The sequence below is a fragment of the Trachymyrmex septentrionalis genome, unplaced genomic scaffold (genome assembly GCF_001594115.1).
Source record: "Trachymyrmex septentrionalis isolate Tsep2-gDNA-1 unplaced genomic scaffold, Tsep1.0 scaffold44, whole genome shotgun sequence".
Lineage (NCBI taxonomy): Eukaryota > Metazoa > Arthropoda > Insecta > Hymenoptera > Formicidae > Trachymyrmex > Trachymyrmex septentrionalis.
The window spans coordinates 1,797,916-1,811,168 of NW_017305611.1; the positions used below are offsets into that span (position 1 = coordinate 1,797,916).

Genomic DNA, 13,253 nt, shown 5'->3' on the forward strand with positions numbered 1-13,253 from the left:
GAATGAGAATAATTATTTCACGCAAACTATTACTGATCTGGTATTTTTAACTTTTTGCATGACAATCAATTCTATTAATAGAAATCTTTTAAATTCAAAACAAAATAAATTCGTAAGAAATTCTGATATAATTAATAAAATTTAAAGTCACGTTTGTTTTAAAAATATCAGCATATAATTGTGTGACATAGTTACAAATCAAATCTGCTTTATCTTACAATTACTTATAATAATTATTCATAATAAAAACTAATTATATAATCATTAGTATATTTTGCTGCAAAACTAATACTATATGGCTACAAAAAAAATGATTTTTGTTAACTATTTTTATTAATTTTTAATAAAATGTTTTAGTCAAGAGAAAGTAATTTATTTCTAATTTTATTATATGTTTCTTATTTTTACTTGCAATAGAAATTATAACTGCAACCAAGATATGATGATTATCTGATAATTCATTTTTTTACATCTTAATTGAGATTAACAGCATTGAGGGAGGTTCATGCTTGCGATAATCCAAGTTTATCGCAGTCAGTGACAGTGCAGTGAAAATTGATGATAACGTTGTAAGGTATAGATTTCTCGAAGTATCACGACAGTTACTGATTCGACGTATCTGACAACACATCAAAGATGGCAAAGCAAGTTCGCCCTTTTGTAATCATTATTTTAATAGTTACATCTACTATTCTATACTCAGGTACGAAATAAACTTTGAATGATTTATTTGATTATATTATTAATATTGTAGTTAACAAAGAATTTAAATAAAAAGATTTAAAAAAAATCATTTTATTATAATAAATTATGATCATTACAATAACATGTCATATAATAACAAAAACTTTTCTTTTAATTAATAATGCAACTCTTAAATTTATTTTTTCAAGCTAAAGAATATTAATATAAAATTATGAAACAATTGAAAATTTATTTGTTTCTTCATGAATCATATTTTTCTTCTTTTTATTATAGTACTTTCTGATTTAAATGAAACTTAGGGAAAAATATCTATGTTATAAAAGAAATTGTAGTAATTTTGCTTTTTTTATTATAAATATATTACAACAAAACGCAATAACAACATGTCTCTTGTGCTAATCAGTCTCCTATATAATCTCTGATGCTTTATTTGTATTTATTTGCTTGTGTTTATTTCAAATACGTCTTAAAAAATTTGATAATAAACGCTATCATTTCTTTCATATTTTAATATATTTGATATTAATACTTATAAATTTAAGGATAACAGTTATAAAGTCTTGAAATCAATAAACATTGTATGACATGATTCATATAAAAGTATTTTAAAGAATACAATAAAATACATGGACAATAAGAGCATACAGCTCGAATATTTAGTGCACAAATTTCTATTTAATTAATAAAAAATGTCTACATAGAATATAAATGTACAATAATTATCCGTAGTATATTGTTCGTACGTTTCGATTTCTTCAAACCATCAGCGAATCCTTAAATATTATCGTAGATGTCTTGACAATAATCTTATGACAATATTAGAATTTAAATCTATGTACAATTGAAAATAAACATTTCCCTACTTTCTGGTGGGAAATAGCCATAAGTCTTTTCATTAAAAAGTCAAGTACTATTATAACATAAATTAACATTCTTATCTTATGTAATATTTTTGAAAAAAAATATGAATGTTAATCTATGATATAGTAATTTGAAAAAATTGGATGGCATTATCAAAGGTCATAAAGATATTCTTTTATTAAGCTCAAACAAAAATATAGCGTATAAAATACAGTGTTGAGACTGTGATGCAATCTATGAAGGGCAAACAGGACGGTTATTAAAAAGGAGAGCCGAAGAATTCACAGAAATCACATTAATAAGAGAACGTCTAATGAATCAGTGATCACGCAACATAGGTTGTAACACAGTCATAATTTTCAATAGGAAAATATTAAAATCTTGGACATAGAAAGAAAATTATATAAGAGACTCATATCGGAAATGCTGAACATTCAATTGCAACAAAATAGCTTAAATTTACAATTAGATAGAGTTTTTGCACCACTTGTATGTGAGCATGTTAGAAAGATTTAAATAGAGACTTTGTGTACTCGTTTTTAACTGATTTTGTTTTGTTTTTAAAGATTGGCATTAGAACAATTTGACTCATCGTAACGTATTATTCTCTACGGACGTGGCTCGCAGAATAGAATTTGACGGTCATTGATTGTCTGACTCCTGTTGGGATAACATATGTCATAATTTTATATCATATAATGTAAACACTAAATATTATATTTCTTCTTATTATTCCTTTGAATAATTTGACTTCCTACATTTGGAATAACGAATTGTAATCTGTAAAGAATGAGAATGAGTAATACAATGCATTGAAAACGTAAAGATATTAAAATTTTAAATTATGAGAAAGTGGCTAAAAGTTTAACAAAGGTTACAAAATAAAAAGCATACAGCCACAGCTCAAGATGTCAATAAGTTTAATATTATTATTTTATTTTAACATGTAGACGTTTCGGTCAAGATTTGACCCTCTTCAGTACACAAATTCGTTAAGTTAAAACAAAGAACATATTTTTACAAATTGACAGATAGTATAATTTTAATATTTCCTATTTTTACAAATTAGTCCGACTCAATATACGTGATTAAAAATTACATTTGGATCAATCAAATACAAAATTCGAAGAATGATTGTAACATTCGATGTACGCATTTTTTATTTCTTTATCCGAATTATACGCAATCGTGTTCGTTTGTCTAGGATAATAGTTTGTGTACTGAAGAGGGTCAAATCTTGACCGAAACGTCTACTTGTTAAAATAAAATAATAATATTGAACTTATTGACATCTTGAGCTGTGGCTGTATGCTTTTTATTTTGTAACCTTTGTAAAGATATTAAATTGCATAATTTGTTCTCTAGTCAGTCACTTTTTAACGAAGAGACTTACGGTTCCCCACCAGAAAGTAGGGAAATGCTCATCCTCAATCGTACATAGATTTAAATTTCAACTGTCCTAAGATTATTGTCAAAACATCTACGACAGTATTTAAAAATTCACTGATAATAGTTTGAAGAAAACCGAAACGTACGAACAATATGGTACTGATAATTATTGTACATTTATATCCTATGTAGATATTTTTTCGATAATTATATAGAAATATGCGCACCAGTATCTATGCTGTATATATGCTCTTATGTAATACTACTGTCTATGTATTTTATTGTATTTTTTAATTTTGAGAGCCAATTAATATTCATAATTTCATTTTCGTTAACTTGTTCCTTTAAAGAAAGTGCATTAAAATGTTATCAATAAAACTCGTTAAAAACAAGAACTATGCAAAGAGACTACTGCTAGATGCAATGATTATAGAATGTAGATTACCATCAAGGCTATCCGCTACGATTAGTACAATGATTAGTACTACTTCAACTCCAACGACGGGCAGCACCGCTACACCAACCCCACCGACGAGCAGCACCGCTACACCAACTCCACCGACGGGCAGCACCGCGTCACCAACCCCACCGACGGGTAGCACCGCTACACCAACCCCGCCGACGGGCAGCAGCCCCCCACCACCCCCGCCGACGGGCAGCAGCCCCCCACCACCCCCGCCGACGGGCAGCAGCCCCCCACCACCCCCGCCGACGGGCAGCAGCCCCCCACCACCCCCGCCGACGGGCAGCAGCCCCCCACCACCCCCGCCGACGGGCAGCAGCCCCCCACCACCCCCGCCGACGGGCAGCAGCCCCCCACCACCCCCGCCGACGGGCAGCAGCCCCCCACCACCCCCGCCGACGGGCAGCAGCCCCCCACCACCCCCGCCGACGGGCAGCAGCCCCCCACCACCCCCGCCGACGGGCAGCAGCCCCCCACCACCCCCGCCGACGGGCAGCAGCCCCCCACCACCCCCGCCGACGGGCAGCAGCCCCCCACCACCCCCGCCGACGGGCAGCAGCCCCCCACCACCCCCGCCGACGGGCAGCAGCCCCCCACCACCCCCGCCGACGGGCAGCAGCCCCCCACCACCCCCGCCGACGGGCAGCAGCCCCCCACCACCCCCGCCGACGGGCAGCAGCCCCCCACCACCCCCGCCGACGGGCAGCAGCCCCCCACCACCCCCGCCGACGGGCAGCAGCCCCCCACCACCCCCGCCGACGGGCAGCAGCCCCCCACCACCCCCGCCGACGGGCAGCAGCCCCCCACCACCCCCGCCGACGGGCAGCAGCCCCCCACCACCCCCGCCGACGGGCAGCAGCCCCCCACCACCCCCGCCGACGGGCAGCAGCCCCCCACCACCCCCGCCGACGGGCAGCAGCCCCCCACCACCCCCGCCGACGGGCAGCAGCCCCCCACCACCCCCGCCGACGGGCAGCAGCCCCCCACCACCCCCGCCGACGGGCAGCAGCCCCCCACCACCCCCGCCGACGGGCAGCAGCCCCCCACCACCCCCGCCGACGGGCAGCAGCCCCCCACCACCCCCGCCGACGGGCAGCAGCCCCCCACCACCCCCGCCGACGGGCAGCAGCCCCCCACCACCCCCGCCGACGGGCAGCAGCCCCCCACCACCCCCGCCGACGGGCAGCAGCCCCCCACCACCCCCGCCGACGGGCAGCAGCCCCCCACCACCCCCGCCGACGGGCAGCAGCCCCCCACCACCCCCGCCGACGGGCAGCAGCCCCCCACCACCCCCGCCGACGGGCAGCAGCCCCCCACCACCCCCGCCGACGGGCAGCAGCCCCCCACCACCCCCGCCGACGGGCAGCAGCCCCCCACCACCCCCGCCGACGGGCAGCAGCCCCCCACCACCCCCGCCGACGGGCAGCAGCCCCCCACCACCCCCGCCGACGGGCAGCAGCCCCCCACCACCCCCGCCGACGGGCAGCAGCCCCCCACCACCCCCGCCGACGGGCAGCAGCCCCCCACCACCCCCGCCGACGGGCAGCAGCCCCCCACCACCCCCGCCGACGGGCAGCAGCCCCCCACCACCCCCGCCGACGGGCAGCAGCCCCCCACCACCCCCGCCGACGGGCAGCAGCCCCCCACCACCCCCGCCGACGGGCAGCAGCCCCCCACCACCCCCGCCGACGGGCAGCAGCCCCCCACCACCCCCGCCGACGGGCAGCAGCCCCCCACCACCCCCGCCGACGGGCAGCAGCCCCCCACCACCCCCGCCGACGGGCAGCAGCCCCCCACCACCCCCGCCGACGGGCAGCAGCCCCCCACCACCCCCGCCGACGGGCAGCAGCCCCCCACCACCCCCGCCGACGGGCAGCAGCCCCCCACCACCCCCGCCGACGGGCAGCAGCCCCCCACCACCCCCGCCGACGGGCAGCAGCCCCCCACCACCCCCGCCGACGGGCAGCAGCCCCCCACCACCCCCGCCGACGGGCAGCAGCCCCCCACCACCCCCGCCGACGGGCAGCAGCCCCCCACCACCCCCGCCGACGGGCAGCAGCCCCCCACCACCCCCGCCGACGGGCAGCAGCCCCCCACCACCCCCGCCGACGGGCAGCAGCCCCCCACCACCCCCGCCGACGGGCAGCAGCCCCCCACCACCCCCGCCGACGGGCAGCAGCCCCCCACCACCCCCGCCGACGGGCAGCAGCCCCCCACCACCCCCGCCGACGGGCAGCAGCCCCCCACCACCCCCGCCGACGGGCAGCAGCCCCCCACCACCCCCGCCGACGGGCAGCAGCCCCCCACCACCCCCGCCGACGGGCAGCAGCCCCCCACCACCCCCGCCGACGGGCAGCAGCCCCCCACCACCCCCGCCGACGGGCAGCAGCCCCCCACCACCCCCGCCGACGGGCAGCAGCCCCCCACCACCCCCGCCGACGGGCAGCAGCCCCCCACCACCCCCGCCGACGGGCAGCAGCCCCCCACCACCCCCGCCGACGGGCAGCAGCCCCCCACCACCCCCGCCGACGGGCAGCAGCCCCCCACCACCCCCGCCGACGGGCAGCAGCCCCCCACCACCCCCGCCGACGGGCAGCAGCCCCCCACCACCCCCGCCGACGGGCAGCAGCCCCCCACCACCCCCGCCGACGGGCAGCAGCCCCCCACCACCCCCGCCGACGGGCAGCAGCCCCCCACCACCCCCGCCGACGGGCAGCAGCCCCCCACCACCCCCGCCGACGGGCAGCAGCCCCCCACCACCCCCGCCGACGGGCAGCAGCCCCCCACCACCCCCGCCGACGGGCAGCAGCCCCCCACCACCCCCGCCGACGGGCAGCAGCCCCCCACCACCCCCGCCGACGGGCAGCAGCCCCCCACCACCCCCGCCGACGGGCAGCAGCCCCCCACCACCCCCGCCGACGGGCAGCAGCCCCCCACCACCCCCGCCGACGGGCAGCAGCCCCCCACCACCCCCGCCGACGGGCAGCAGCCCCCCACCACCCCCGCCGACGGGCAGCAGCACTCCACCAACCCCGCCGACGGACAGCAGCACTCCATCAACCCCACCGACGAGCAGCACCACTACACCAACCCCACCATCGGACACGACGACGCATAAGTACAATAATGCTAATGTGATATCAGTTAATACGGTAACTTTAACATGGCTCATGCTTTCGTGGGTGATTATTAATTTTGATACTCTTACTGGTTCTTATTAATTTTCAAACCAGGAACGTTGTAATGGCATTGTATTGTGGTTTAAAACTAAAAAATATCTAAAACTAAAAATCTTCAAGCAAGAATCTATGTTTAGAAGCTAATGTAAATATATTATATATAATGTAAATAAATTTATCTAATAAATGTCATCAAGCATTATACGAGTATATCATGCAAATACGAACATAAAAGCGTGTATTCCTAATAATAAATTATAAAATTCTTTTTCAAGTTTTTAATTTGTTAATTATTTTTAATATTATGTATTTATAAGAAATTTAAATTATAAGTGTAATCCAGACAGTTACGACAATAAAAAAATTGTATACCGCAATATTTTTCAACGATGTAACTGTAGATATTGTTTTACAAAGTGTTATACTTTCACAAAGATTATTAAATTTTTATTAAATTCATTTATTCAAAATTTTTCGGTTTTATAATATATTTTATATTATAATTACTCTCATTAATATTAATTTAATCAAAGAGTTTTATTCTTCTTTATTAACGTACAAAGAACACGTTTACATTTTCTTAAATTTTCTCCATATTATATAATATTTACAATTTCTTTTATTTGAAAATTAGTAGTATTTAGTACGCTTCAAAGGCCTGGATTTATTTAATCACATGTCGATAATCATACTTTTACAGATTGGTATCGATGTGTTATATGTATTTACTCTGAACGGATACGCAATTCAATTAATTAAAAAACACTTAGGCAAGTTCTATTGCTTTATTGCTGAATTCTCTCAACAGCTCGTCTATTTGCGCTTCAAGACGCCCGTAGTATGTTTACAACGACGTTACCGGATGCAGTAAATGAAATTGCGTCACGCTTACATGGATAATATCATGGAGTTAACAACGACAAATTCCGCAGCCAGCTCAAATCTTGCGTTTTGGATTGTGAATTAAAAGTAAAACATTTTTTTTCCAGAAACACAATTAATGAAGCTGTCAAACATAGATGCGCTATTTCCGACTTCTGTCAAATATTTAATAGACTTTTCAAATTTAAAACTTGTTATGAATGCAGATCTGTGTAATATTTGCTGAATGTGATATCAAGTATCATAATAATAGCTTTATAAATTTATTACGCTATTATAGACAAGTAATTGTTTTTATAGATTATATTTATGATTATTTCTTGCATCTCGTTATATCATAATATTTTTCAAAATCTGTTAACATAAAGTTATTAAAATATGTATTTATGTTTTTGCAGCTAGTAAAGCTGTTTTTCAGCTAAACATTATTTTATAATTCATATTAAATATTACATTGAATGCTACAAAGAAAACTAAAAGAATTGTATTAAACGTATTATTTATAATAATATAACTAATATAACTAGATTTTTATCTAAATATTTTGTTAACGCATCAAATATATATTTAGACCGATATTCATAAAATATTATATATCTGTTTCACAGAAATATGTAATAAATTTATAGGTAAAAAATTTTAATTCAAAATTCGAATTTAATACAGCAATTGTGTAATAATGTGTATAAGAAGATACGAATTTCCTGAAAAATCGAGTAGACATTTTCTTGCTTTTGCGATTTAATATAAGACATCTAAGAACTTTTCTTCAGAAGATGCATTATGCAAAACTGGGCCGCAGCAGTGTGGGAAATTCTGTTCTGATATGCCAGGAAGAGTACATACGAGACCTTATTTCTTTCGCGAATCACAATGAGCGAGGGAATTCTCAAGGTTCCATGTCTCTCTCAACGTTCGCAACACTTCTTCGCATTATGATAAAGTGTAGATCTAACTGTAAAGTCTTAGACCGCTGGCTACGCAACGAAATTGCATAAAGACCATTCTGCGATGCTGTCTTGTCTTGTCTTTCGTTACACGTATCTAGTGGCTGAAGAAAAATGTATGTATTTATTTCTATTTAAAAAAATTGTAAAAATTAAATGAAGTTATAAAGACATAAAATTAGGATTCTCTTGTCTTTAATGAATAGCAATCTACGCAACACTATATTTTTTATAACCAGCTCACGTAATGTTATACAATAGAAAATTGTTCCTGGATAATGCAATATAAATCTTCAATGCTGATTACCATCTAAATATAGGAAATTATAAAACTAATATAAATAAATAATATTAATATATAGAATTTTCTATATTAATATAATAATATAATAATAATTTTCTATATTAATATGTAGAATTATGTATAATATATAATTATTAACTTAATACGTGGTATATCATTTATATTACTTAATAACTATAAAACTAAAATATTATTTTAAAGTAACTGACTATAATAAAAAAAATTTAAAGACTACATTTTGCTTGTGCTGCTACTTTTGTACAAATCGTTACCGAATATGTAAGATGCACGAAATAATTTATTCATTTTAACGGCGCTTAATGCCGTTTATCTCGCTATGCAATTACTATGATGAACATTTCTCACACGATTTCTGTGTATATTGTTTATAAATTCATATACATGGATATCGTTATAACTTTCATCCCTTGACTCTCACATAATGCATAATATATTTGTAGCAGGTTCCTCGCATATAATTTTCTATTAAAATTATATAGAAAAAGCAGTGGAGTAAGCTATTTTCCGACGAAACTTTCGACGACCTTAATGAATTAAATTCGGTGCAGTACTAATAATCTCGTTGCTTTTTAATTTGTTAATTCTTGTAAGATTAACTCTTTTCATTTGTGCAAATAATTATTACATTAAAATGAACTTATTTTAACACGTCTTACTATCTTACTTGCAGAATATTGGTTCATGCATATTATTTATACATATAAAAAAATCGCTAAAATATTAATATATGAGATAAGATATATACATATTTAACTTGTTTTTTTTCTAGTATATTATATTTCTGGTATATTTCCTGATATATTGATATTTACGTTGATTTATTCTTATTTTATTTTATTTTTGTATTATATTTCGACCGGTCATTGCACTTCGCAGCGGAAATTGATTGTAAACGAAAGTTTATTCGGAACGGTTAATTAGTTCCTTGATGTGCATATAAAGTAATTAACTGACACGAGGCGAGAGTAATGTAACCATCGTGCGTTCCGCTCATTATCTGCTTATACTTCGAAACTTAACTATAAGTACAAATACTTCGTTAAATTGCGACTTAAGTATCAGTTTCGATTTTAACTGTGCAGCCGTAGCAAGTATGTTATGATTATGATATAATTAGAACGGTAAATTTTAGCATTTTTTGATTTCTTGCCGCTCAGATAATCGTAATTTAATCATGATAGAATTAAAATCGAAGAAATATTTTCTTTCGTCCTTCAATTTCAGTGATAAAAATCATAACGTTGCAGATAAACTTTTTCTTGACTCGAATTAATTTTCTCCTATTGAAAGTGCGAAATCTCGTTTGTTTAAAACGGCGTGAAACTGTAGTATACGTCGCACGTCATTTCTGGTAAGGCTCACATTTCCGTGACATGTCGTCAACGTCGCATCGGCCCTCTAACAGATTGCCAAAGGCTTTCTGTGGCTGTACAGCGAGATTCGATTACGGCAAACCTCGTAAACTTCCAATATTACGGTTGAGAAAGCAGTACTCGCAGTACACGTTGGGAGGCAGATTTCCCCGTTTATTTCCTCGATCACTCACCCACTCCGAGTTTCCTCATTTCCTTTTTGCTCCTCGTCATCGATGAAAGAAAGTGCCCCTAAAGCTACTTTTTTTTTTGCCATTCATTCATAATATCTTCAATCTTCACAAAAGCATTTTCACGGTATCGAGATGAACGCAGAGTTCGATTCTTTTATTACGGTAAATTTTTTCTAATTAAAATATATATACAATATTAGGTGTAGTAAAAAGTCATCGCGTATTTTTTAGCTCAAAGTTGTATATACAATATCTTCGTCAATAATGAATGAAATTCAAATTTAAAAAAAGGGTTTTAAAGCTTGAAATCTCTACTTTTAAAAGCTTATCACATTTTTTAAGTTTATATGAGTTTGATAATTTTTACATACCAAAAACTACGAGCTGAAAAAGACGAAAAATTTTCTTCTCACTTTGTGGATTTGTAACGTGTCCAAAACGAATTTGAGAAAATTTTCGATTACCTATCGTGAAAGCTTGATACTTTCCCTACAAAATCGTTTTTTTTTAATATTCCTACGACTTTTGATTACTGAGTTATCGCGGATTAAATAAAAGAATTATTTTGACTTTAATTGCTCATAACTCCATTAAAAATTGTCGTATCGTATAATTTAAAAAAGAGATTTTTAAAGCTGAAACTTTACTCTATCAAGATATATTTATATTGTTGGTAAGAAAGTAATTGCGGTTTTTTACTGATAGATGTCTTTTAAAAAAACGCGATGACTTTTTACTACACCTAATATAATAAATAAAAGAAGTTTTAGCATTCGCTACCATACTTCATCAAACTCACGAATTTTGTTATTTTCATTTTTATGCTTATCGTTACATATATACTTACTAGATTGTATCTTGTTTTTCCTTAAATGTTTATTACACTATCGCTCACAGAAACGTATGGATATATACGTAACGTAATATACATGAGTAATATATTGCACTTGAAAGTCCATATAGATCATTCCTGTGGGATTATTACACACGGCGAAACAAAGTCATTTTCGATTAACGATATCGTATTTGTAAAGCTCTCAAGATAATGTTTCTTTTTGAAATTTATTACCGCATTATCTCGTTAAAGCGAAAGTTGTATGAAAATAGAGAAAATCTCGTATAATCTTAACGCAATATTAATTACGACAAGGTCACAGGCCAATTTAGATGCATGTCGCTTGATTGATTTCCTTCGTATACCATAGATGAGAAACGCTGGCCGCTAATGCTCATGCATGGTTTGACTCCAATTAGTAAAACCCCAAGGGATTTACCTACCGAATCGCTTATATACGCAAACCCTAAACGCAATTAACACTGACGTGGCTGCAAACCATTACTTATCGGTAGGTGAACGTAACTTTGTCCTTCATGAATCGTTTGACTGGCTATATGAAGTAGATATATGGCGATACCTCTCGGCGAATTGCGAAAACCGACAAAAGACTTGAACACAAATCTAAACTCTTAATTGTGTAGCACCATAATAGTTTCGTATATAAGAGCGATAGAAGACGAGTACAGAAGACGAACTTGATGGAAATATATTGAGTTGTTGCGCGATGCTTTCGTGGCGTTTACGGTGTTATTGCGGTCATCTCAGATTTGCACGATAAAATATATCTCATCTTTCAGTTGTGCATTCGCCGCGCATATGTTATCTGGCTATGCCAGATTAACCGCAAAATATTAGAAATTACGAAATGCATCCGTAAAGTAGCGAATTTTCCTTGACGCACATTAGTGATACAGAAACAACATCGCAGAACTGACTGAGAAATTATGTCATAATCCTTCTTATCTGTTCGTTCCAAATATAGCTATTTTATCATAAGAAAAAAATAATATTCAGTTTTATAGAAAAAATTCATGATTTAAAAAAATTTATTTTATGACAACTGATATTTAATTTTATATATTTTACATTTTGTTTTGTGTTGCTTTTGATGAAAAATTTCTTTCTTATCTCTTTCTCTGTAAATTTTGTGCCTGTTTCAGATAATTATAGATCTCAAAATTGTTAATAATGCTATGTGTATAAATCTAATTTGAATTTATTATACATTTTTTGCATTTAAATATGTTGATATGATATGTTAATCTACTGCGTTGAATCCAGATGTCACAAAACGTTCAGTTATACTGACATCGGAAATCTAACGCCTCTGTGCAAAACCGGTTCTGGAGAAATATTACATTTTCTGCATATATTTTTACAGCGTTGCGCATTGGTTGCATTTACGTCTTTCTTGCACTAGCTTTTATTACCTTTTCGCCACAATTTCTTCCTTGCGCTCTTTCTATCTGCAATTAGAAAATTTCATTCATTATACTTGCTAATTCTGTCATTTCGCATCCGTTAGAGAATGCTGTAGCCGTACATTTTTCATGCATAAGAGAACAGTTAACATGGCAGTATACAAGAAGAGAAATTTAAATAATAATTTCGGAAATTTATACAAATTTAAATTATATTACATGTTTTTTTGCAATGTAAAGAAAATCTAAGAGATGATTTTCGTTCCTAATGATAGAGAATATATCATCTCTTTTTTGTATAGATAATATATATGAAAATAAATCTTGGATTCATCAATATACAATTATGCAATTTTAATTTAGATCTCGCATTTTTTCATTGCTTTTTATTAACGTGCGACATTAGGTATTACCGGATTATGTGCAAACGCGCAGAAACGATTTTAATTGCGTGCAATAATTAAAGGCGTTATTGTTACCAAATATCCGGCTCGCGCACAGTCAGAAATATAAAAACATGCGGCGACGAAAGGGTTGAAAAAAGCGGATATTCGCGAATTATTCGCCATTCGTGACGTGCAGAGTTGCATTTTATAATTGCTGTGACGTTGACAAATGATTCGTGATTATACTTTCCTATGTCATAATTGACAACCAATATCGCGATCAATGAATAACCGGTTAAGAAATATTGTTT

The 13,253-nt window shown here is 40.8% G+C and overlaps 1 protein-coding gene across 1 annotated transcript; it reads left to right on the plus strand.

Moving 5' to 3' along the window:
* The first annotated feature begins 553 nt into the window (after window positions 1-553).
* On the plus strand, window positions 554-6,752 carry LOC108751358 (basic proline-rich protein-like). Its single transcript, XM_018491477.1, has 2 exons — window positions 554-703; window positions 3,389-6,752. The coding sequence occupies exons 1-2, from the start codon at window positions 637-639 to the stop codon at window positions 6,637-6,639; spliced, it is 3,318 nt and encodes a 1,105-aa protein (XP_018346979.1). The 5' UTR covers window positions 554-636; the 3' UTR covers window positions 6,640-6,752.
* The last annotated feature ends 6,501 nt before the right edge of the window (window positions 6,753-13,253 follow it).

What these genes read in the sequence shown, in the direction of transcription:
- LOC108751358 (XM_018491477.1), top strand. Translation starts at nt 637, where the DNA reads ATGGCAAAGCAAGTTCGCCCTTTTGTAATCATTATTTTAATAGTTACA. An exon ending in ATCTACTATTCTATACTCAG is followed by an intron (nt 704 to 3,388) that starts GTACGAAATAAA and finishes CAATGATTATAG; the next exon opens with AATGTAGATTACCATCAAGG.